This window comes from Crinia signifera, chromosome 4 (genome assembly GCF_055691185.1).
Source record: "Crinia signifera chromosome 4, ASM5569118v1, whole genome shotgun sequence".
Lineage (NCBI taxonomy): Eukaryota > Metazoa > Chordata > Amphibia > Anura > Myobatrachidae > Crinia > Crinia signifera.
Window position 1 is genome coordinate 234,627,433 of NC_139220.1, and position 14,997 is coordinate 234,642,429.

At 42.1% G+C, this 14,997-nt stretch overlaps 1 protein-coding gene across 1 annotated transcript in view; it reads left to right on the top strand.

The window, feature by feature from the left end:
- SH3GL3 (SH3 domain containing GRB2 like 3, endophilin A3) overlaps positions 1-14,997 on the top strand; it is a 116,968-nt gene that overhangs the window by 58,065 nt on the left and 43,906 nt on the right. Inside the window, exons 3-4 of the mRNA XM_083184012.1 lie at positions 3,441-3,513; positions 10,771-10,914. Of these exons, the coding sequence (XP_083040138.1) occupies positions 3,441-3,513; positions 10,771-10,914 (217 nt within the window). The remainder of the gene's footprint in view (positions 1-3,440; positions 3,514-10,770; positions 10,915-14,997) is intronic.

Below are 14,997 nucleotides of genomic sequence, written 5' to 3' on the forward strand. Positions count from 1 at the left end.
TGTTTATGAATGTACACTTATTTCACTGCAGCGCATGCTCGCTTTCATGAGTGTAATTGGTGTAAACTGTGGCCGCAAAGATGAGGGAGTACCTGATGAATTTTTACATTGGTATTTGTGTGTCTGTAAATACATCTTGCTATGTCAGTGTGACCCGCTAAAAGTCTTCACTGACACCAAAACATTGCTTAACTGCTTATAAGTAAAACACATTTCAATGTCTTGTAGCAATACATGAGATCTCATCACCATCCGTGTTGGCTGCAGTATGGAAAACACCCTTGTGGCTAACAGCCGCTTGCCACCACTTGCCCTAAAACTATTTCCTCTCCTGACATCCCCTCTTTACTCCCCTTTTTCATCTGCAGTTTTCTATCGCTATCTTTGCTTGGTTGTCTGATTGTTTTGTTCTCCTTTTTATAAAACATTTTAAAGTTAATAAATGTTTATAAAATGATCATGTTTGTCTCCCGTCCCCTATTTCCATCCCCTCTATTTATTGACACAAGCACTCTCTCCAATGCTACGCAATCCGCTGCCTAGCATCATCCTCAACCATTCCCTCTCCTTCACTTCCCACATCCAGTTCCTCCTCTATCCACCTATTGTAACATCAGGACCAGACCTAGTCATACTCTGGATACAGCTCATACAGTATCTCCACTCACTATTCATCTCTCCTCTGGACTATTTTAACCTTATTCTCTCTGGCCTTCAGTTAGCACGGGTGCCGGACAGGGTCCCGACAGACGTAGGGATCCCGACTGTTAAAACACTGACAGATGGGTTCCCGACTGCCACCGGCTATTCTCCCTTGTGGGTGTCCACGACCCCCATAGAGGGAGGATAATATAGGTTCCCAGCGTAGTGAGCCACCTTTCCCTGCAAGGGGCTTTGTTGCGCTTGCCATGCTGTCTGAGTCCGGCCAGTCGGGATCCCGACGTCGGGCTAATGACTGTTGGGATCCCGACTGTCGGAACCCTATACCACACCCAGTTAGCACTGCTGCTCCTTTTATTTTGCATTCTTGTTATCCTGCGCCACCCAACTTTGTGAGTCGCTACACTGGCTCGTTACCCTGAAACCTACTGTACACTCATCCCTCCCTACAGCTACAGCCCTTCTTTCCATCCATATTCCTTCTCACCCCCGCCTCTACCAAGGATTGCCTTGTCACCTCCCCTTTGATTACATCTTCTTAATCCCCACCTCTACAACTGACTCCCAGACTACCTACCACTCTCCGCAGGTTCAAATAGACCCTAAAAACTCTCTCCTTCTTAAATACCTAAGTCATCCTCCTATTATTCATTCCCTTCTGTGCCCCAACTACACTCCCACCCAGCATCACCATCTCTGTTACACACCTCTCCGCCCTCATGTCTCCTTCCTCTCGCTATCTACGTCACCATGACAACTATATCCTACACCTGGCTGGGTCTATAGGTCCTAGACTCCATGTCTCCCTAATCCTCTATCCTCCTACAGTGTTTCTGGTCCTGCTTGCCCTGTCCTATCTATTGGGCATAGACCCAGCCTATGTTGATTTTCTCTATTCTCTGTCTGCTCACTCGCATGCTTGTCTGTTCAAGTTTATGGCAAGATGCTCCGCCCGATCCATACGTTGTGGATATTCATCTGTCCATTGCTGTATCATACCGTGTAATCTCTATTGTAATTTGTGTTCCCTTTTGCTGTAATTTTTGTTCCCTTTTTGTAAACACCACCTCCCCAGTCAGGGGCATAATCATGTGCCAATCTGTTCATTTATTCACAACACCAGAAAAAGGCTAGAAAGTTATTTACCCAACATGGCCTACATTTTTGTAGATCTGTAATTCTTGCTATGTCTCATTAAATAAATGAAGCCTGGCAGATGTCAAGAGTCCAAATATATAATTTCTCTGTTGACAACCGCTTATAAAGCACACACACACACACACACACACACACACACACACACACACTATGCAGCATTTTCAAGGAATAGTTATTTACATTAGTCCCTGCCTCAGTGGAGCTTACATTCTATATCCCTACCACATGGACACACATACTGTACCTACCATCTTTTTTTACAAAGCCATTCAGCCTATCAGTATGTTTTTGGATTGGTGGAGGAACTAGACTACCTATAGCAGGCCTGGCCAACCTGTGGCTCTCTAGATGTTGTCAAACTACAAATCCTATCATGCCTTGCCACAGTTTTGCTGTAAGGGAGTGTTAAAACGGTGGCAAGGCATGCTAGGATTTGTAGTTTCACAACATCTGGAGAGCCACAGGTTGGCTTGTCCTGACCTAGAGGAGCATATAGAGAACATGGAAACTCCACACAGATAAGGCATCAGTCTTGGCCTTGTGATCTAAGCTCTGTGATGCAGAAATACTAACCATTACACACTTGTGGTATCAACAGTTTAATATATGACTTAAGACTAGTGCGATATGGCCACTTTTTATACAATTTCGATGCATTGCATAAAAGTGGCACATTGCATGTCATTTACCTGCAATTGCGATGTGAGGCCCGTTTCCGTGTGCCTCACATTGCAGTCGCAGATCTCACTGGCTGCCACAAATATTTGTCACAGCCTGTTAGCCCTGCTAGGATCGCATGGTATACGTTGCATGCAAAAGGACAGCATACAATGTATCCTATGGGATCCTGTCCCCTGGGAAGGTCCCGCTCACATTGCAAGCAAAACGCATCCAACTTATGCTGAAAGACATCTCACTAGTGGATGGGGGCCATAGCGAATGCACTGTAGGAATTGTGAGTTTGAATATATATGGAATTATAACATTAAAAATTAAATCTATTTAGGGGAGTATTCAATTTGGCGTCACGACTGTCGGGCTAGCCCAACAGCCGTGACCTGCCGAGCACCTAAAAGGTGGCGCGGATGCAAGATGTGGCTGGAAATCGTCGAGCTGTGGCTGGTAGCTCGACAATTTCACGGCCGTTCTTGGCAGAACGTGCCTGACTGATTGTAAAGTCGGGCACGTTCTGCCGTGATCCCTGTTCAATACTGTCAGGGAAGATAGCATTGAATAGAGCCCCGCCGCTATTTCCCCTGTCGGGAATAGCGGCGGGAGATTGAATACCCACCTTAGAGGTCTAAAAGGCATCGCTTGTGACTCTCTCTCTTTTTTTTTTAAACCTGTCAATTGAACAGATGTATTGATCTGTGTCAAAACTTCTCCCCTTGTTCCTAAAAGTATGTGTGTCTTCTAATACTGTACAGTATTGTTTACATCGTATATATTGCTATACTGTATGTGGTGTATGGCGCTGTATAGTGTAGCCTCTATGGGATAGATGTAAATATTAATGAGTGCATAATATCTGCATTTTTTTCTGAAACCTATCGGTCTGTGGCCTACTCAGATGTGTTATACAATGGTACTGGGAAATAATTAACATTGAATTTCTGTTTTAGAAAATTGACATCACCAATAAGGTGGTTGCTGAGCTGCTTTCCAAAACCACAGAATATTTGCAGCCAAATCCAGGTAATACTTTAAAGTGTCCCACTGTATGCTTTCTATGCAAAGAGAAACTACAGGAATAATGCAAATAAACACAAAGTATTTATTTATTTATTTATTTACAGGTTCTTATATAGCACAGCAAATTCGGTTGCATTTACAACTGTAGACAGTGATAGACCAAACTGGGTAACACTAGACAGACTTAAAGGTAGGAGGGCCCTGCTGCAAGCTTACAGTCTATAGGGAAACACAAGGACAGGCACCAGTAATAGCATAGCAGTCCCACCAAGTTACAAGTCCAGAAGGGAAGCTATATAATACATAAGTGCCTCAGAGGGTTATGTGTCAGATACTTAAATATGATAGGCTTTTGCCTGAAGAGGTGAGTTTTCAGGGAACGCTTGAAAGTTTGGAGGCTAGTAGAAGGGCATTCTATAGGATGGGAGCAGCCCAATGAAAGTCCTGAAATAGTGAATGGGAGCTAGTGATCCGTGCAGGAAAGAGACGCAGATCTTGTGCAGAGCGGAGTGGTCGGGATGGGAGATGTTTTGTGATAAGTAGAGAGATATATGCTGGTGCAGTATGGTTACTAGCTTTATATGCGAGTAGAAGTGTTTTATATTGAATATGGTAGAATATGGGCATCCAATGGAGGGACTGACAGAGCGGATCAGCAGACGATGAGTGTCTTGCTAGGAAGATCAGCCTAGCAGCAGCATTCAAAATATATTCCACCATCTGTTTTTGGTAAGAAGACTATTGCAATAATCAATTAGGGATATACAGTAATGAGTGGTTGGATTAGAGTTTTAGCAGTGTCTTGTGTTAGATAGGGTCATATTTTGGATATATTTTTTTAGAATTATATAACATGATTTAGAGACCTATTGAATGTGGGGAACAAAGGACAGTTCAGAGTGAACGATGATCCCTAGGCAATGAGCTTGTGGGGTAGAGTAGATTGTTGAGTTGTCAACAGTTCTGGAGATATCTGGATGGTAATTGCTCTTAAATGTTGAGTTTGAGGTGGCAAGAAGTATCAAAGATGAGATGGCAGAAAGCCATTCAGAGACACGGCCCAAAACCACTGGTGACAACTCTAGGGTTGAGAGATAGATTTGAGTATAGTTTCAAGTCCGAAAGAGCTGATTAGTTTGCCAAGAGATGAGGTATAGATTGAGAAAAGCAGAGGACCTAAGACTGAGCCTTACGGAACTCCGGCTGTCAGAGGTAGTGAAGAGGAAGTAAAGTCAGAGAAACGAACACTGAAGGAGCGGTCAGATAGGTAAGATGAGAACCAGGAAAGGGCTGTATCATTAAGACCTAGGGAGTGTAGTGTGTGTATGAGAAGAGTGTGATCAACAGTGTCAAAACAGAAGAAAGATCTAGAAACATAAGTAGTGAGTAATAGCCTTTAGATTTAGCAGTGAGCAGATCATTCACCGCTTTTGTCAATGCTGTCTCTGTGGAGTATTGGGAACAAAAGCCTGCTGAAGTGGGTCTTATAGGGTGTGGGAGTAAAAAAAAAAGAAGTGTGTGAGGCAAGAGTACACAAGTCTTTCGAGTAGCTTGGAGAGGCATGGAAACTGAGAGATGATATGATAGTTAGAGAGGGTCAGAATTTTACCAGTGGCAAGAAAGAGATTGCAGATTTTAGTTAAAGTTTGAATAAGAACAGGAGATAGAGTTTTATTTAATTGTGCGGGTATATGATCAAGCAGAGAGGTAGTGGAGTAGGAGGATGAGAAGAGCGTGGATTTTTTTTTATCTTCTGTGGCTTCAAATAAACAGATAGTGCCAGAGGGTTCAGATAGAGAATTGAGTAGGTTAGTGGCTGCAGTAGAGCATACATCTCATCTTGGTTGTTCTCAATCTTGCCCTTTAAAGTAAGAGGCAAGTTCTTGTGCATTGATGGTAGCTGGTGTATGAGGTGGGGAGGGTACTGAAGTGACTTGAATGTGTTAAAAAGTCGCTTAGGGTTAGTGGCATGAGAAGAGATGAGAGATTAGAAATATTAGAAATGGTAAATAGTCTTATATGTGAGGAAATCACTCAGATTCCTAGATTTACGCCATTGGCATTCTAATTTACGTGACTGATTTCGTAGTTGTTTTGTTGATTTGGATTGCCACGGCTGGCATCTTAGCCTGCATGGGGTGTAATGAGAAATTGGAGCCACTTCAAGAGGTTTAAGAGTGGTACAGGTAAGAAACAGCAGAGTCTGGAGAGGTAAATGTAAATATTGGTGAGAGCTGTTGTTGCAGAGAGGTGGAAAGTTGTGGAAAATTAATAGCATTAGTATTTCTGCTGGTTAGATGAGACCTGCTTGATTTCAGTGTCAATGAGCTTGGGGGAATGAAGGAGAACAGGAGTGATAAAATTGTGATCAGAGAGAGAGGGAAGGGAGTGTTAGTAAAATCAGAATACAAGGTCAAGGTAGTGTCATTCCTCATGAGTAGAGGAGTCAGACCACTGGGAGAGGTTGAGAGAGGAGGTTAGAGAGAGGAGTTTAGAAGCATGCAGAGATGGTGGACTGTCAATAGTGATATTGAAGTCACCCAAGATGATGGTTGAGATGTTAGAGGATAAGAATTGGGGGAGCCAGGCAGAAAAATCTTCCAGAAATGAAGGTTTGGGAAGCCCAGATGGGTGACGGATAGAAGCAACAAGCAGAGAGAAAGAGTAAACATCCTAAGTGATAAGTGAACTTCAGATTATGTGAATGTGAGTGAAGGAACTGGGGGCAGAACTGTGTATGTGAAGGATTGGGATAGTAAAATTCCTGCCTCACCTTTACTGTTACCATGCCTGAAGGTGTGTGTGTGAAGCGAAGACCACCATGTGACAGTGCTGCAGGCGAGGCCATGTCTGATTGTGTGAGCCATGTTTCTGTTAAAGCCAGCGGGTTGAAGTTGTCAGAGATGAAGAGGTCTTGGATGGATGTTAATTTGTCACAAACTTTTTGGTGATATGTCACCCGCTAATAAGATTAGAAAGAAGAGATAGATATAAGTGGATATTTATATATTTGTGTTTTTTTTTTTTTTTTTTCATTTTAGTGGCAGTATGTGGATATGAAAGTATATGTGGAGAAGTAAGTAAAAAAAAGCATGAGTGTTTAGAGGAGGGGAGTGGATAATATAAGAGGCAATGGGGGAAATTTACTAAGATGTGTATTCTACTTCACATGTGATGTTGCTATGAGCAACTAATCAGATCCTGTCTACGATCTTCTAGTGGGTGCTAAATAAATAAGAAGTAGCTTCTGATTGGTTGCCCATAGCAACATCACATGTGAAGTAGAATACACATCTTAGTCAATTTCCCCCAATGTGCACAGAGTGATGAGTCAGGGAGATTACTGGATGTATGAAGTTTAGTGAGAATGGTGAGCTTGCTGTGAGATTGTGTGTATGTTAAAGACAGTGTTAAGTAGAAATGTACAGTATAGTAATGAAGTGTAATAAGTATGTCAATACCTTTTTCTGATGTGATTTAATGTTTTTTCCACAGTTTTTAACTGTTCTTTTAAAATTAATTCCCACTTTGTAATTTCTCACTTCATATATTTCTTACTGCCCCCTTAACTGAATGCAACAGGTCTGATTAAGGGCAGTATTCAATGAGAAAAATTTGCCGTGTTTTATGGCGAGTTTGTGTTTTTTTCGTGTTGGACGGAGAATTTTGGTCTGAAAAAGCGAGCAACCCTATTCAACGTGTACTTCTCGCCGTGATTTTCGCCGTGTCTCTGTGTAGCAGTTCTCCATCTTTTCATGGAGAAGTGGAATGTGAACTTTTGAAATAAAAGTTTTTTTGTTTTAATTTTGGTGTCAAAAAATCAGGAATTTTATTCTGTGAAGGGGCATGCTATTTTTATTCATGTGCTTATAGCACATGAATATATATTTAATAAAAAAAAAAAATATATATATATATATATTTTTTTTTACACATAACAGCCAGCAGGGGGCCGGGAGCCGAGAGCCGCTCATTAGATATTCATATATTCACTGCACCCGATCCTTACATATGCACGATCGGGTGCAGTGAATACCCGGTCCCCTGTTGGCTCTTTCGTCGGGGGGCAGCCTGTGCTACCTGGCTCTCGGGGAGCCCACCTCCCCCCCACATACATTCTGGGGCAGACAGGGAGACTTCCATCTCCCTGCCTGCCGCCGTCCTCAGGCTCTCTGCGGCAGTCACCTCATGACGCCGGTTTGGCTGAGACTCGCCGCGAGGGGCGGCGAGTCTCAGTCACATTGAATACTCTCTAAAGTGTCGTGACGGAGAATCTCCAAACATGGAGAATCTCCGCAAAAACACAGCGAGTGTATGGCGAGAGAAAAAAAACTCTTGCCATGCACGGAGAATATTCTCATTGAATACCGCCCTAAGAGAGGCTACAGCTGAGGTCACATGACCACCTAATCAAAGGTTCAATTACACTGTGTTAAGTAAACACTAGGCCAAATATACTACATTATACCTCACTTAACAACATCTTCAAACAGGTACAGGTTGAGTATCCCTTATCCGAGACCACAAGCATTTTGGATAAGGGATTTTCTTGGATTTTGGAATATATATTTTTTCCATATTTATCTGGTACCCTGGTGGTGCCCTGATGTTCCCCCAATGTCCACGGTGTCCCCTTCAGGATCCCGGAGGCTGCCGAGGACGAGGTAAGTATGAAAAAAAGGGAACAAAACATAAAAACCTTTATTAAATTATAAAATGTTAATTCATGTTTAAAACTGCTTTAATGAGCACTTGTCACCTTTGCAAAACTGCAATTAAAATGTTAAGAGAATTTTCAAAACCTTATGAATGTTACACTGTAAAGAACAGTTCCACTGAAACAGCCTTTTTTATGTAGTTCCTTAAGTTACAGTATACTATATTAATCAGATCACTTACCTGCTTTCTGCCATTCCATCAGATTTGGTTTATCCTCAAATGAAAGTAATTGTTCTACAATATGTGCTTTGCTTTTACCAGCACTGCCTTGGCCTCTGAGGGTTTCTATACCTTGTGCACCCATCTCGATGCCTACTTCTCCATAAGAAACACAGATACTGTATATTTGGTAATATGGCGTTGTTGCCAAGTTTCCAGAGGTCTGTGCATGGGCATTACCAAAATTACCAGAAAAATGGCACTCTTATCCTTGAGATTGGCAAATGCACAGTAGTGCCCCACTCACATTTACCCTGAAGTGGCTCTGCAGTGGCATTAAGAGGAGTAGAACAATTACAAACCCATCTAGGTCGGTTATAGGGGGTGAGATAAATTGATTGTGCAAGCCAATTACTTGTGGTGGAAGTGCGTGCAGCCTAGGAAAGAGAGAACCCCTGGTCTAGAGTTCACGGTGGCACAGAGTACCGCTTACGTGTATGACAGTGGTATTGACAAAACATCCTCATGCGTCTAAAGCAGTGGTTCTCAATCACGATCCTTGGAAACCCCCCACACAGCTCAGGTTTTCCAGGTCACCTGGGCATTTTTAAAATGTGACAGTTGGTGATACCAGAGGGCCGCTGCTGGTGACCTATACAACGTGCACTGTGTGGGGGTCCTGAGGACCGAGGTTGAGAACCACTGGTCTAAATGGCACATTAGTATCTGAAATTCATCACCAGCGTATCTAGGTGTGCGGTGATAACATTGTGTCACAAAAACAGGTTTGGGCTTGGTGTACTGCCTTTGACAACTGCAGGACAGATGTTTAAGATGAGCAGCCATCGGGCCGGCCATGCATGTCCATGACAGGTACTGCACCAAAACCAAACCTGTTTCTGTGACATAACATTATGACCATACACCTTAACAATGGATTTCAGCTTCTGATTTGCTCTTTAGATGCAGAAATCTGATCACTCCACACACACCAATATATGTTTCCACCAGCTCCATCATCATTGTACCTGATGTTGGGACAGTATATAAGTCAGCTACAGTACATAGTAAATTCATTTAGAAATATCTAGTTTTGTTATTAATATAATGAAGTCGATATTATGGCAGTTTTATTATACCTCTTGCATTTTTCTAATATGCTTTACGCAGATATATTCAGGCTGGCACTGGGATATACATGCTTTTCTGCTTCAATTCATTTCAGAATTGCATGTCTCCAAATACACTGTGTTGACATGTAGTTAAATGGTTAATCACTATGTGCTGTCTGTTAAGGGGCATACAGACGTGGCCACCTGGCTTTCTTGCTGAGCGATGGGCTTAAGCACGATTATTCAGCACACATCGTGTGCTGAGCGATAGTGCAGTGTGGGACTTTGCCTAACCTACTGTTTATAGACAAAGCCCAGTGATCTAGCACTGGCTTTCCCTGTGGGCGATGGCACCACTCGGGTCCGTGCATTGCCATCACTGCAGGCCACACAAACCGAGTGATCAGTGCTCCATTTCTAAGCAATCTAGTCAGATTGCTTAGAAATGGGTCTGAAATCGCCCCGTGTGTATGCCCTTTTAACGGTTTGTTATTGTATATGACTTCTCTGTCTAAATAACATCATACAGTATGTCTGCATAAATATTATTCATTAAACTCAAAGGTCATACTGTAGGTGCAGGACTTGTTCACATGCCTCTATAAAAGTATCTGCCAATTTTTTACTGGAGCACCAAAGTATTGTATCTGTTGCTGTTTGTCTTCTATCATATATCCTGTTATATGCAATGAAAACCACTCTAATTTGGACCCACATATGGACTAAACTCCTTGATCACATCTGCTATGCACCTAAAAAGGTGTAGGCATCTGCCAATACCATGTTCCATCAATTACCTTTCAAAGAGTAATAATTAGAATTGACTTGTTATCAGTTTGGGGGTTTTATTCATGTACGGAAAAAAGTTGAATGCTATTTCTTGCAAAGATAATCGACCCCTGCATATATGTATATGTTGTTAGTATTTTATTTTAGGATTCATTAAAAAACAGTCATGTTTCAGGTATAGTAGATAAATGAAGCCCTAACGACGATTCAACCTAATTGTGTTATTACAAGTAATATGTAAAGAAAGTGGGACTGGTCCACAGGAGTAGAGGGGAACCCCAACTGACCAGCTCTAACGATTAGGTTTCAGACTGTTAACTTGTATTATACAAATGCACAGTCTAGAACCGTAGTTCTGAGCAGTATAATGTCAGCATGCGGCTGCCCCAGGACTGGAACTCTGTTAACTGTTTCAGAATATGGACCTGTGTGCATTTCAATATAGTAATTACAATATTAATTTAGTTAATTTTATTTTCAGCATATCGAGCCAGGCTAGGAATGTTAAACACAATGTCAAAAATCAGAGGACAAGTGAAAACTACAGGTTATCCCCAAACAGAAGGCTTACTTGGGGAATGTATGCTGCGATACGGGAGAGAATTGGGTGAAGAGTCAGAGTTTGGTGAGTGGATTTGTATTGGCCCATCACTAGAATGCACATGATAATGTCTGTTGTGTGATAATAAATCTACAGTATATAATACCTTATATTGTCATTATTGTGTATTCTGTTATACTGTACAGTGTTCACTCTAGCACCCTGCACCTTTCAAAACCTGTGCAGTTCCTCTTTTCTGCCTGGGGTATTGCTCTCTGCGGTCGTGCTTCTGGCACAGTGTGGTCTGTATATCAGTGCTGAGGAACAGACCAGGTTGCGCTAGAAACAACACAGCAGAGAGCGATACACCAGGTAGGAAAGAGGAACTGCAAAGGTGCAGAGAGCTAGAAAGAACACTAGTTGTAGCAACATTATTGTAGATCATAAGTGTGTCAGATTATTGCAGGAGTAGTAAAAGGCTGACGGTGATTTAATTACTTAAATGGCCATTTATTAGTGAATTATTGCTATTATAGACTAACAGGGTTTATTTCAGCTGTAAAATTTTGAGGAGAGAACACCTGGGACCCGGCATAAATTCCCAATCATATGTGATATTGTGGCTCTGAGGGTTGGTTATCTGGGATTATGCTTTGCATCCCTGAGGCATGTGAAGTGTAATCCCTATGATGGGTACTGTGGTTTAATGGGTAGCCCCCGAGAGTCTAGTAGCTACGATAAATGACTGCATCTAATTGGATACCACCCTAAATCTATTTTTATGAGTGGTAAAATATAACACTACCTCCTCATGGAAAGAGCAGTGTAAATAGCTTTTTATTTCTCCTTTACATTATGCTTCATATTAATTCATTATTTCAATTAAATTCCAATTGTTAGTCAATTAATGATGCTAATTAATTAAAGATCTAATTGTATTGCAAGAAATTATTTAAATACCCTTCCTCTGATTTTAGCATTATGTCTCTGATAATGTCAGAGGTTTGTGCAGAAAGGCGTTAGCCCATTCACTGAATTGCAGTTTTTACAGCAGATTTTATTTTTGACAGAACTAAATTATGCTTAAGTAGATATTCACTGGTAAAAGTGTAAAGGTGTCCATACACTAGTAAGATTTATCTTCAGATCTGACTGGTTGGAACAAAAACATGGTTATGGGTGAGTGACAGTTTGTCAGGTTTCCAGCATTTCCAAGCAAATGGTCAACTGTCATTTGCTCTCATCCATAACCATGTTTTTGTTCCAACCAGAAAGATCTGCAGATAAATCTGCATGTGTATGGCCACCTTTAGACTATGATGTCAGCTGACAGATCTCCAATTTATCCTATGCTGTGTACACACAGTTAGGTATAACATTCAATGTTGTCTATGTAGTCAAAATCGAATGGAAAACGAATGCACATCGAATGCTTTTAGCAGCATTGGATGCAGATTTGATACCAATGCGCATTCACGTTAAGTGGAAATAGAAAAGAAAAATAGTCTTGCCAGGCTGCCACTGCCACTTTATATACAGTAATAATACAGTAGCATACAGCAATCCCAGCTTAGAGCTGCAAAGTGGTAAAGCACTAAAAGGAAATTGATTTCCCAGAAGAAGTAATTGAAATCAAATAGTTTGTCCAAGTTTTCAGAAATTAGAGATGTGCGCCGACCACTTTTTGCGGTTTTGGTTTTGGTCTTGGATCTGTATCTGCCTCTGGTTTTGGATCTGTATTCGGTTTTGCCAAAACCGCCCTTTTTGGTTTTGGTCTTGGTTTTGGTTTTGGATCTGTATTTTTTTTTAAAACTCATAAAAACAGCTAAAATCACAGAATTTTTTATTTTTTTTGCTCCTACGCTATTTTTAACCTCAAAAACATTTATTTCCACTCATTTCCAGTCTATTTTGAACACCTCACACCTCACAATATTGTTTTAAGGGCAAAAGGCTGCACCGAGGTAGGTGGATAAGTATGCTAAGCCACACAAATGTGCGGCACAAGCAAGTGGCTCATCTAGGAGTGGCAGTATCCTATAAAAAGATGGGGTAAGGACAGCAGCCACAGAACTGTATAAACAGATGGGGTACGGACAGCAGTCACAGTATTTATTATTTATTTATTAACCGTTTCTTATATAGCGCATACAAATTCCGCAGCGCTTTACAGAGCATAGTTATGAGCAGACACATAACAAATTACATTACAAGACAGTTTAGGACAAGTATATGGTAAAAATGGATAGTTGCATCAGGGGACAGGACACTGCAGCAATTATCAGGGTGGCAGACGTTTATATATTCTAAGAAAGGCACATGAGGAGAGAGGGCCCTGCCCGTGAGAGCTTACATTCTAAAGGGGAGGGTTAGACAGACAGGGGTAACACAGAAGGGGGAGAAGTGAGCATAAACAGGTTAGGATGAGAGATGGTCAGGTTTTATGCAGGAGGGTCGGAAGAGGTCAGCTTAGTGTTTGATATTTTAAGTCTAAAAAAGCGCTGGGTCATTCAAGAGTAGACAGCAGAGACAGTTGGAGATATGAGTTAGGATGGAAGGAGAGCGATCAGGAAACGAGGGGTAGATTTTAGTATTATCAGCATAGTGGAAGTCGAGTGAACAAATACGTTCACCCAGAGAGGACATGTAGAGATAGAGAAGAGGGCCAAGAATAAAATATTCAGGGACACCTACTCTCAATGGAACAGCAAGAGAGGTAAAGTCATTAGAGGTACAGCTGGGCATTTTCAAAACTGACAGTGCAAGTACAAGCATAAAGAGTGATATTCAAAAAGTTTTAGCAGATGGAGAAATGGTGATATCACAGCTGAATAGGCAGATTAAGCAGCCAACAGTAGTATGATGTGAGAATGAAGTGAGCTCACTCAAAGCAGTCTCTTGGTTTTCTGAGTTGCTGGTGTCTTTCTGAGTCACTTTGATACGAAGATGTTAAGTTGGTTGGCAGTTTCTGTCCAGAATAAGTTCAAGCTTTAATCTATGTAACTGTTTTTGCCCTACTTTAAAATCTGACAAACTAACAATAGTCAGCCAGGCTGAGGTCAGCCTTGTGTTCACAATATATACTAAAAGCTGTTTCTAAAGGCCCCCATACACTATACGATTTTGGGACGATTTCATCCGATCTCGGCACTTTGGGCCGATAACCGGATAAAATCACCCCAAAATCGCAGGTGTGTGATATATGATCCAATCCGATAAGCGGTCCCGTGCGCATCGGACCGGATCAGGGAGGTCGGACGGTCAGCACATAAGATCATCCGACCTCCCTGTATGCTATGCATATGCCTGCCCACCTGTCAGGCATATGCATGCAGACACCGGGGGGCGGGGGAGCACGGCGGGCAGACACACTGACCTGGCCGGCATGCTGTGATAACAAATAGCAGCGGCAGTAGTGGGGGCGGGCGGCGGCAGTAGTGGGGGCGGGCGGCGGCTCACAAATGAGTTCCCGGTGGGTGCCGGGTGCGACGAGTGATGCTGACCTGGCCGGCATGCTGTGATCACAAATAGCAGCGCTGCCGCTGCGGGACGGATAGATATAGGCAGAAAGATGAACATAGCTAGCAGCAGGAGAAGCACAAACACAACTTTAAGAGCTATGTGTGCAAATGCTAGAAGCTTGGGAAATAAAATCCCAGAACTAATTGCAATAATGACAAGGGATGAACTGGATATTGTGGCTATTACAGAGACATGGTGCAATGAAAATCATGACTGGGACATAGCTATACCAGGATATACTTTATTTAGGAAGGACAGAATGGGAAGAATTGGAGGAGGGGTTGCAATATATGTGAAAAAAAGTATAAAGACTACCTTAATACAAAGTATTGAAGAAAAAACGGAGGCCCTTTGGGTGACCATAGAAACAGGGGAGAAGGCGATTTTTCGTATAGGGGTGATCTACAGACCACCAGGTCAGGAAGAGGAACTTGACAAGAGCCTATTGCAGGACATCAATAAAATGGCATTAAAAGGAGAGGTGATAATCATGGGAGACTTTAATCTACCTGATGTAAACTGGGAGCTGCCTGTTGCAAGTTCCACCAGAAGTAGGGACATGCTGAATTCCTTGCAAGGAGCATCCCTCCAGCAATTGGTGAGGGAGCCCACTCGTAAGGACGCAATATTAGACTTAATACTTAC